Source organism: Muntiacus reevesi, chromosome 2, assembly GCF_963930625.1.
Source record: "Muntiacus reevesi chromosome 2, mMunRee1.1, whole genome shotgun sequence".
Classification (NCBI taxonomy): Eukaryota; Metazoa; Chordata; class Mammalia; order Artiodactyla; family Cervidae; genus Muntiacus; species Muntiacus reevesi.
Window position 1 is genome coordinate 197,142,109 of NC_089250.1, and position 11,912 is coordinate 197,154,020.

Genomic DNA, 11,912 nt, shown 5'->3' on the forward strand with positions numbered 1-11,912 from the left:
AGGGTAGCAGATGTTAATTAGACTTATTGTGCAATCATTTCACCATATGTACAAATATCAAATCACGACATTATAAACCAAAAAGTAATATAACATTATAGCCTTGGTTACACTAGTCATGTTTCAAGTGCTAAATAGTCACACAGGACTAGAGGATACAGTAGTGGACAGCTCAGTATAGAAATTTCTGTCATAACAAAAAATTCTATTGGATAGTACAGCCCAGGAGCATCTTCATTCCTTCTATTTTTTTTTAAACAACTGTATACAGTTCTATTGTATAAATGCTCCACAGTCAATTTAACCAATTAGGAAGCTTTTTATCACTGATTTAACATAATATTATGTGGCACCTTCCCTAGGGATGGCATGGTTTTTCTTTGCAACAAGTCAGGCCACCCCCAATCCTCCCCCCCTTCCCCCACCCTCTGCCAATAAAATGGAGAAAAAGAAGAAACAAAACTTGGTGTTTGGGAGTCATTTCATGATAAAAGGTTTTGTTTATTTTGTATCAGAGAAGAAAGTTAAGGGAAAAAATAAAACATTTTGTACTGAAATTTCACTAGAAATAATCCTAATTTCCATTTTTATCCATTTTTCTCCTAAATTTAACTCCTTATCTGTCTTCTGAGAAACTATAAGTTCAAAAGCTTAAAGCACTGTGTAACTGCTGGGGAACCAATCAACCCTGAAGTGACTGAACAATGGAGAAACAGGACAGGTCTGGATATCTACGAAGGATATGGACAGACTGAAACGGTATACAGACTTCACTGAAAAGACACGGCTGAACTCAATTCAGTCAGATAAATAAAAACCAAAGTGCTACCATGTGTCAAATAGCTAGTGGGAAGCTGCTGCTATATAACACAGGGAGTTCAGACTGGTGCTCTGTGATGACCTAGAGGGGTGGAACGGGGGTGTGTGTTGAGGGAAGTTCAAGAGGGAGGGGATATATATATATATATATATATATATATATACCCATGTAAATTATGACTGATTTACATTGTTGTATGGAAGAAACCAACACAACACTGTAAGGAAATTAACCTTCAATTAAAAAAAATTGTTTATTGTAGCTTTGTGATTGAGGGATAGGGAGGGAATGGAGTGATTAGAAGAAACAGTTTCTTAAAAAAAAAGAGGGAAGACGGTTACAAAAGAGCTCTGTAAGAGATGCAGTTGTTTAGATAGTCATTCACTGAGGAAAGCTACTATATAATTGACTAGGACCAGGGCATTAAAAATTTTTAATTCAATAATACTAAATATATAAAAAGATTTCTCTTTGTACAATAAGGAAATATCTTAGGGCTTTGCTGCAAAAATAGGAAATGCTGAGCTCTTTGTTACTTGAAATATTAAGTTTGCTGGACAATTCCTTGAGAGGAACACTCTAAAAAGTTTATCTAAAGAGCTCATAGAAATAAGAAGAAATTCTAGAGGAAATGAAATAACAAAAATTGTTATATAGGAAAGAGAGGGATAAGATAGAGCAGATAAGGGAAAGACTGAAATAAATTTTTCATTGTCTTTATATACTGCTTCAATTTATGAACCATGAGAAAGTAGTACCTGGTCAAAAATTAAAATACAAAAAATAAAATAAAAACAAAAATCAATGAATTTATTAAACAGAAATAGCATAACAAGTATCATGTGAATATGAGTATAAATGTTTTCATAAATATGGATGTTTTAGTAGTTACAAATTTACTTAATATTTTAACTGTATTAGTGTCTGTCTATAATTCTTGAGAGCAGAAAATACGTTTCAATGTGAGCCTGGTTCATAGTAAGCTCTGAATAAATATTTACTGAATGAATGCATGGTGGATAAATGAATAAATATGAGTTATTTGTAATGTTACTTTACTCTTTTTTATTCTTAACTAGGTACTAATCTGTGGAAATTTTAAGGGAATGAAAATTAAGCCTGGCTCAATGGGAAAACCTTCTCCTGCTTTTGATGTCAAGGTTTGTACATTCCTTTCCAGGAAAATATTTAACAACACAATCTGTTTACCCCTACTCCACTTCTCTTCCCTTACACTATTAGTTTTGGTGATGATTATGCTACTTCCATGATATCTTAACTTCCACATAAAGATGGAAAAGGTTTAGAAACATTAGCTTGTCTCTTTTTTCTCCAAAGCAGTTATTTGTGCCAAATAGTTGTATGCATTTTATAAATATTTATTTCCAGAAGGAATCTATGATATACATAGCAATATCAGAACCATTTTACAGATGAGGCTGACAGAGGTTAAAGGACTCACCCAAGGTTACATAGTATCTGCTAGTTCTAGAATATAATCCTAAGCAACCTGGTACGAACATCCATACTCTTAACTGCAACACTACATTACCCCTTCTGGTTAGGGAGCTACAGATCTTCTAAAAGGGTTGACTAGGACAAAAGAGGCCACAATTCAACAGTGGCTATAGGTTATCCCTCTTCCTGCAGCATGCCTGGCCAGTTCCTGGCAGTCAAGAAACTATTTTCACCACTTGATCCTGAGGGGGCATCCTATTACCCCATTAGCGCACTTTGCTCAGGGTTAGAATTGTTCTCAGATCAATCCAGCCAAAGTTAAGTGTAGACAAAGGAAGTTATATTAATACATAAAACAATACCAACAAAAAAACAAAATGGATGAGTTTACAGAGAACTCAGAATCAAACTTAACTACAACTAATCTTAGTTGTAGATTAGACCAATGTTTCCCAAGCTTATCTGATCATAAAGAATCATATAGGTACACGTTAAAAATACAAATTCTCAGGCTTCTTCTTTAGAGAGTCTGATTCAATAAATTTAGTGTAGGATCCTGAAATCCAAAGGTGTTTTAAACAAGCACCTCAGGTAATTCTAACTCTGCTATGAAAACTTGTCTAAAGCCTGATGGCATTTATTCTGGCTCTGCTATTCATTACTGAGTATCTCTGGGTAAGCTGTTAAAGTCTGTTTCCTGATATATAAAACAGGGACCAAGGTGAACAACCTGTTCCAGTTTGACTGGAACTCATTTAGCTTTCAGTTCAATTCAGTCACTGTTGTGTCTGACTCTTTGTGACCTTATGGACTGCAGCACACCAGGCTTCCCTGTCCGTCACCAACTCCCGGAGCTTGCTCAAACTCATGTCCATTGAAGTCAGTGACGCCATCCACGTTTCCTCCTGCCTTCAATATTTTCCAGCATCAGGGTCTTTTCAAATGAGTCAGTTCTTCAAATCAGGTGTCCAAAGTATTGGGGTTTCAGCCTTAGCACCAGTCCTTCCAATGAATATTCAGGACTGTTTTCCTTTAGGATTGACTGGTTTGATCTCCTTGCAGTTCAAGGGACTCTCAAGAGTCTTCTCCAACACCACAGTTCAAAACCATCAATTTTTGATGCTTAGCTTTCTTCACAGTCCAACTCTCACGTCCATTCATGATTACTGGACAAACCATAGCTTGGACTAGATGGACATTTGTCAGCAAAGTAATATCTCTGCTTTTTAATATGCTGTCTAGGTTGGTCATAGCTTTTCTTCCACGGAGTAAGCATCTTTTGATTTCATGGCTGCAGTCACCATCTGCAGTGATTTTGGAGCCTAAGAAAATAAAGTCTGTCACTGTTTCCACTGTTTCCCCATCGATTTGCCATGAAGTGATGGGACCAGATGCCATGATATTAATTTTTTGCATGTTGAGTTTTAAGCCAGCTTTTTCACTCTCCTCTTTCACTTTCATCAAGAGGCTCTTTAGTTCCTCTTCATTTTCTGCCATAAGGTGGTATCCTCTGTGTATCTGAGCTTACTGATATTTCTTCCAGCAATCTTGATCCCAGCTTGTGCTTCATCCAGTCCAGCATTTCACATGATGTACTCTGCATATAAGTTAAATAAGCAGGGTGACAATATACAGCCTTGATATACTCCTTTCTGTTGGGTCCATACCAGTTATATCCTTTATTGTGCCTATCTTTGAATGAAATATTCCCTTGGTATCTCTAATTTTCTTGAAGAGATCTCTAGTCTTTTCCATTCTATTGTTTTCCTCTATTTCTTTGCATTGATCACTGAGGAAGGCTTTCTTATCTCTCCTTGCTATTCTTTGGAACTCTGCATTCAAATGGGTATATCTTTCCTTTTTCTCCTCTTCTTTGCTCATCTATTTTATGGCTTCAGACAGCCATTTTACCTTTTTGTATTTCTTTTTCTTGGGGATGGTCTTGATCACTACCTCCTGTACAATGTCATGAACCTCTGTCCATAGTTCTTCAGGCACTCTATCAGATCTAATCCCTTGAATCTATTTGCCAATTACACTGTATAATTGTAAGGGATTTGATTTAGGTCATATGTGGATGGTCTAGTGGTTTTCCCTACTTTATTCAATTTAAGTCTGAATTTTGCAGTAAGGAGTTCATGATCTGAGCCACAGTCAGCTCCCAGTCTTGTTTTTGCTGGCAGTATAGAGCTTCTCCATCTTTGGCTGCAAAGAATATGATCAATCTGATTTCAGTATTGACCATCTGGTGATATCCATTTGTAGAGTCTTCTCTTGTGTTGTTGAAAGAGGGTGTTTGCTATGACCCGTGCTTCCCTCATAGCTCAGTTGGTAAAGAATCCACCTGCAATGCAGGAGATCCTGGTTCGATTCCTGGGTCAGGAAGATCCAGTGTTCATGGGCTTCCCTGGTTGCTCAGCTTGTAATGAATCTGCCTGCAATGTGGGAGACCTGGGTGTGATCCCTGGTTTGGGAAGGTCCGCTGGAGAAAGGAAAGGCTGCCAACTCCAGTATCCTGGCTTGGAGAATTCCATGGACCATATAGTCCATGGACCGCAAGAGTCAGACATGACCGAGCAACTTTCACTATTTAGCTTTAAGGCTGAAAGTATTGATAGTATGTCCTGAGGATACACCCCTGCCTTAGTCATGGGCAAATCAAGATGGTTAGTAACTATAATAATAAAAGGACAGATTTTATAGGTTTCTAGTGAGTATTAATGCAATAATATTTCTAAAGAGCATAGAAAAGTGCTTGGCACATAATAAAGATTCATAAGATAGGTGTTATTAGAAATATAGACCAATAGAACAAGATATAAAGCCCAGAGATAAATGCACACACCTATGGGTACCTTATCCACAAAGGATGCAAGAATATGCAATGGAGAAAAGACAGCCCCTTCAATAAGTGGTGCTGGGGAAACTGGATAACTACGTGTAAAATATTGAAATTAGAACACTTCCTTAACACAATACACAAAAATAAACTCAAAATGGACTAAAGACCTACATGTAAGGCCAGAAACTATAAAAGTTATAGGGGAAAACATAGGCATAACACTCTTTGCCATAAATTGCAACATCTATTTGATGCATCTCTTACAGTAATGGAAATAACAAAAATAAACAAATGGTATCTAACTAAACTTAAAAACTTGTGCACAGCAAAGGAAACTATAAACAAGATGGAAAGACAACCCTCAGAATGAGAGAAAATAATTGCAAATGAAACAACTGACAAAGGATTGATCTCCAAAATATATAAGTAGCTCAAGCATTTCAATATCAGAAAAACAAATAAATTAATCAAAACGGGCAGAAGATCTAAAAAGACCTTTTTCCAAAGACACATGGCCAACAAACACATGAAAAGATGCTCAAAACTGCTCATTATTTGAGAAATGGAAATCAAAAAAACAATGAGGTATCACTTCATAATGCTCAGAATGGCCAGCATTGAAAAATCTACAAACAATAAATGCTGGAGAGGATGTGGAGAAAAGGGAATCCTCTTGCACTGTTGGTAGGAATATAAATTGATACAACCACTATGGAGAACAGCATGGAGATTCCTTTAAAAACTAGGAATAAAACCACCACATGACCCAGTAATCCCACTACTGGGCATATACCCTGAGAAAATCATAATTGAAAAAGACACATGTAACCCAAAGTTCATAGCAGCACCATTTACAATAGCTAGAACATGGAAGCAATGTAGATGCTCATCAACAGATGAATGGATAAAGAAGTTGTGGTACATATATACAATGGAATATTACTAAGCCATAAAAAGGAATGAATCTGAGTCAGTGGTAGTCAGGTAGATGAAACTAGAGCCTGTTACACAGAGTGAAGTGAAGTCAGAAAGAGAAAAACAAATATTGTTTATTAACACATATATATGGAATCTTGAAAAATGGTACTGATGAACCTATTTGCAGGGCAGAAATAGGGATGCAGAAGTAAACGGACTTGTAGACACAATGGGGAAGGAAAGGGTAGGACAAATTGAGAGAGTAGCATTGACATATATACACTACCAGGTATAAAACAGATAGGTAGTGGGAAGCTGCTATTAATATACAACACAGAAAGCCCAGTCTGGCACTCCATGATGACATAGAGAGGTGGGAGGGAGGCTCTAGAGGGAGGGATAGTTATAGTTATGGCTTATTTGGGTTGTTGTATGGCAAAAACCAATGCAACATTGTAGAGCATTTATCTTCCAATTAAAAATAAAATAATAATGATAATAAAAAGCAAAAGATAGGTGCTACTATTATTATTCACTCCTGCTCAAATTTGTTTCCTTTGAAAAGCTTTTCTAAGAAGAGGTGGTAGAGCAGCATGTTACATTCAGTAGAAAGACTTAATAGTTCATTGGCTAATATTAATAGGCTGCCTTAAGTTAGAGAAATATTGATGATTAAGCATTATCTGCAATACAAGTAATCAAGTTGGCATTTCACACAGATTTTTCTCTTAATGACAATCCCCAACATACATGGCTATCAGGGTCTCACAGGCATAGCTGTAGTCATAGCCATTCCAACTGCAATGTACCACCAGTTCCCCACTCATTCAAGCCCAGTGGTTTATCAGAGCAACTATTTTTGAATGAAAACTTGTGTGGACAAGAGGAACAGTGCACTAGCATCTCTACCTTCATTTGTTTATTCAAATCTTTTTTATTGTGGTAAAAAACATGTAACTTAAAATTGATTAGTTTGACCATTTTTAAGTGCATCATTCAATGGTGTTAAATAATACCATATTAAATAATGTTGTGCAGCTGTCACCAGATCCATCTCATAACTCTTTTCATCTTGGAAAACTAAAACTCTATATCTACTGAACAATAACTTCTCTTCCCACCTGACCCTCACAATCACCATTCTACTTTCTGCCTCTATGATTTTAACTACTTAAAGTACTATATATAAGTGGAATCATACAGTAGTCATTTTTCGTAAACGGCTTATTACAAATTTAACATAATGTCCTCAAAGTTCATCCATGTTGTAGCATGCGTTGGGATTTCCTTCCTTTGAAGGCTGAATAGTGTTCCATTGCATATATGTACCACATCATGCTTGTTTATTCGTTTATTGATGAGTGTTTGGGTTGCTTCCACACTTTAACCACTGTGAATAATGTTATGATAAACACGGTAAACAAGTAACTCTTTGAAAACTTTTTTTATTCTTTTGAGTATATACCCAGAAGTAAAGTTGCTGGATTATATGGTAATTTTATTTTTAAAATTTTTATTGGAGTATAGCTGACTTACAATGTTGCATTAACACACAACGAAGGTATACAACAGGTATATAACAAAGTGAATCATTTGTACACATGGTAATTTTAATTTTTTGAGAAATTGCCATACTGTTTTCCACAGTGGCTGTACCATTTTGCATTCCCACCAATAGTGCACAAACATCTTTACCAACACTTGTTATTTTGTTTTTTTGATAGTAGCCATCCTAATAGGTGTGAGATTGTAGTTTTGATATGCATTTGCCTCATGTGGCCACCTTCATTTTTAACTCTTTCCCATGGGCTTTTGTTATTGTGCCCCTCCTTACCTACTGAGGAGCATCTTTAGTGATATTCTAAAATCTGAGCATACTCTAACTAGCTGGATGTCAGACTTTTGCAACTTAAAAGATCAAGTCATAATTTTCATATTTAAACATTCTAAGACCCATTGAACAGGGAGGTATGTGATTCTTCCCAGAGACAGAATATTTTATCTATGTTCCCATCTATTAAATAGAAGTCTGTGTAAAGTAATCAGAACTTTTAACATATCTCTTTTCTATCAATAATACTTTGACACCTGCGGCCAAATATTAGATGACTGGGTGGGAATTTACTTTTTTATTTGCAACAATTTAAAAATAAGTCCTTACACTTAGAATTCCTTTGCTTTTTCAGTTTCTTATTGGGGACATAAGCCCTTTTTGTTCTGGAAAGGGTCAGATAAAGATATCCTTTGCTAACAAGCGACATCTCAGATTTGAAGGGTGTATATAAAAGCAGTGTAGAGTTTTCATATGTAGAAACAGCTAAAAGAGAATAGGTAAGCAAGCAATCTGAGAAATGCTTAGTTGTATTTTTAGAAAATGAATTGGACTCCCTGGAAAGATTACACAGAGAAGTATAATGATGAAAAGCACAGGCTCTACAGTGTGATTGCTGAGATCTGAATTTCACCTCAGTCATACACTGCATGGCACAACTCTCTGCCTCTGTTTCCTTACATGTAAAATGAGCATATTGATACTTCTAACCAGACAGGGTTGTCTAAGGACTAAAGATAGCACATGTGAAACAGAGCATTAACATTTATTATGTAGGATGTGGTAAGTGCTTAATAAATGCCAGCTACTATTAGATACTTCAGAGAACATGAGGGGATAAGAGAGCAAGGCTTCAGCTTACCCACCACTGTCTCAGCCACAAAACAGTCCCCTTTTCCTGATAACCCACATTTGGCTTCTCAGGTAAGATTTTGTTTGTTTCACAAAGTTGGAAAACCAGTAATGAAATACTTATGAAAGAAAAAGACACTAAGATATATGACAAATGATAAAAGTGGGTTGCAAAACACTATATTATAAAGTGATCCTATTTTTTTCTGTCTATATCATCTCAAAGGATATTACTAGAATGTGATTATTGCTGGATGATAGAATTAACGAAAAATTTTATTCTGTCACATTTTGCTAACCTGTATTTTACAACGTAATTTACAATAAGAATTTAAATAACTATATTTCTCTTAGGAACTTAAAGTTTTTAATTTTAATTTTGCTTAATTTTTTAAACTTAAAATTTTTCTGAAATCTGCATTTTTAAATGGCAAAAAAGAAACAAAAAATGCAATGCAAAGATTTCAGATGTGGTATTAAATAAAAATTTCCTTAAATAAATTACTCTGTTTCATCCTAGATTTTAGATGTAAATGGCAATGTTCTACCACCTGGAAAAGAAGGAGATATTGGCATTCGAGTTCAACCTAACAGACCAGTTGGCCTTTTTACCCATTATATAGTAAGAGACTTATTACTAAATAGCATCTCATTTCCTGTTTATTTCTCAGAAGTGCCTGGTAATTATCCCTATTTGCCACAAAATACAACTAGGATAGCTATTTGGCCTTTTCTTGAGAGATTCGTTGTCCTGAACAGTAATCCCTCAGACAGGGAACTGAAGAAACACCCAAATGCTTATGAAAGAAGGGCATGCTGGTCCCCCCAGGCTAGATCACTGCTCCAAGCCCATGAAAGTAAAAGGAAGGGGGCCCTAGAAAGAAGACTGCCCTCTTAACATCATTAATCCACTCCACTGTAAATCAGCCCCCAATAATTTTCCTGAAATCTGATTAGTGGTCTCCCTTCATGGAAAGAGTGAGAGAAACAAAGAATGGGGCAGTGCACTTGTTACCAAGCTCCTCACTGTTTGCAAACATACTTTCATCTCTAATTACAGTATACAAATTAGAGAAAAGTTTACACCAATATAATCAAAGGCCCAGGTTCTGTCAGTAAATTTTACATAATGTAACAATACTCTTTTGCTTCCTGCCAAATTTACAGAAATCAATTTTCTATTTTTGTGTAAGCCAAACCAAATACATAACAAACACACAATAAAACCCTGTTCTTTGACTTATTAGGTATTGGTACTTTCTTTAACTCTGTGTATTGACTTCTCTTTTTTCCTATGAGTGTTGAGATATTAACCAATTAGCAAAAGACTTGTTTAGCCTACTCCTCTAAGTTCCTGCAATATTTATTTTGTGACCAATCTAAAAAACTTCCCAGCATGCCTAGTCTTTGTAGTTATAGTTTACCTTTCTGATATTGGGCTGGCTCAATGTTAGACTTCCATCTCTATTTCTCATGTTAGCTCCTCTTCATTCTAAGAATTCTTAAAAACACCATTTTTTTTCTCCTTAAATATTTAAAAATCCAACTGGATCAAAGAATAATATTCAAAATAAAATTATTACTTGTTTTACAGGATAATCCTACAAAAACAGCTTCAACTCTACGAGGCAATTTCTACATCACTGGGGACAGGGGCTATATGGATGAGGATGGATATTTCTGGTTTGTTTCAAGAGCAGATGATATCATATTATCTTCTGGGTAATTTTCATCTGTGGATATGTCTGTGTTGACTGCTTGTTAGTAGTTTGGAGTGAACTTTTTGCTCACCTTTATAAATTCCTGCCTTATGTTTTATTTCCCAGTTACCGAATTGGTCCATTTGAGGTAGAAAGTGCCCTGATTGAACATCCTGCAGTTGCAGAGTCAGCTGTTGTCAGCAGTCCAGATCCCATCAGAGGAGAGGTAACTGATTCATCTCTACCTTAGTTTGTTGGCAGTCTAACACATACTTTTAAACAGTAGTTCATTGAAACAGAATTACCTAAATGATTCATTCACTAATTATGTAATTTAGAGACTCATTATTAAATATGCTAGTCAGATAGAAATATGCTAATCAGAATGAACTGCTACAGAATGAGACTGAAAATATACACAATATAAAGAATTTTAATCCTTTCCATGGAGTATTGGGGCAAAGACAGTGTGAATGCCAACAACCCAGGTTCACACCAGAAGCAACCCCATGGGCTGTAGCCTACCAGGCTCCTCCATCCATGCAATTTTCCAGGCAAGAATACTGGAGTGGGTTGCTATTTCCTTCTCCAGGAGATCTTCCCTACCCAGGGATTGAACCTGGTCTCCCGCATTGTAAACAGACGCTTTATCATCTGAGCTACCAGGGAAGTCAGAAGCTAATTAGATAGGTTCAAGTTGTTACTCAGATCTGGAAACTAACATGGCCCCTAGTGTAGCTGAGGATAGGCTGGCATCAGATATCAGGACTAGGAACAAGGTCAGAGATAGGAACTAAGAAACCAGAAGCAAGTTGGGTCAGTCAGTAAGTAGAGGCTTCAGGAAATAATACACAAGGCAGAAGTCCTGAAAGCTTACTTCTGTTGGGGCTGATCACATGGTAGTCTGGGTTTAAAGATTCCAAGCCACTCCTCAGGTCCTTTTTGCCAGGCATGGCCAATAATATTCCACATTCCAGTAATGCAAGTAGGGAAAAGATTCAGTGATTATTGAAGTTTGTCCCTTTGCTCTGAATTCCATCAGTAGGTAGAATGAGTCTCTCCCCTAACATCAGTCATTTCCTCCTCTGTAAAAGGATTCTGTGAGGGGAATTACACTCATATTTTGTAATACATCTATAAGGGAAAAGAAATCTGAAAAAAACAAAATCTTATCTATATCTGAATCACTTTGCTGTACATCTGAAACTAACAAAACAGTTAATCAACTATACTTCAACAAAAAAATTACAGAAAGAGAGAAGGATACAAAGTTGTAATGTACAGCAGGGTTCCATTTTTAAGTATAAATGTCTTAGGAAAAATAGAAATAATTCACACCACTTTGCTGGTTTTCTCTGGAGAATAAAATTAAAAATGATTTTTAATTTCTTTAAAAAAAAGTTCGTGAGGATTAAATAAGTTAACATAGGTATAGGACTTATAACAATACTCAGAACATATTAAGTCATTAAAAATATTAGGTATTAGTTG

The 11,912-nt window shown here is 36.0% G+C and overlaps 1 protein-coding gene across 5 annotated transcripts in view; it reads left to right on the plus strand.

Moving 5' to 3' along the window:
• Positions 1 to 11,912, plus strand: part of ACSM3 (acyl-CoA synthetase medium chain family member 3) — a 102,505-nt gene that overhangs the window by 88,692 nt on the left and 1,901 nt on the right. For all 5 annotated transcript variants that reach the window (XM_065924455.1, XM_065924456.1, XM_065924457.1 and 2 more), the window contains 5 exons: positions 633 to 759; positions 1,900 to 1,980; positions 9,242 to 9,343; positions 10,316 to 10,443; positions 10,548 to 10,647. In XM_065924455.1, the coding sequence (XP_065780527.1) occupies positions 633 to 759; positions 1,900 to 1,980; positions 9,242 to 9,343; positions 10,316 to 10,443; positions 10,548 to 10,647 (538 nt within the window). The remainder of the gene's footprint in view (positions 1 to 632; positions 760 to 1,899; positions 1,981 to 9,241; positions 9,344 to 10,315; positions 10,444 to 10,547; positions 10,648 to 11,912) is intronic.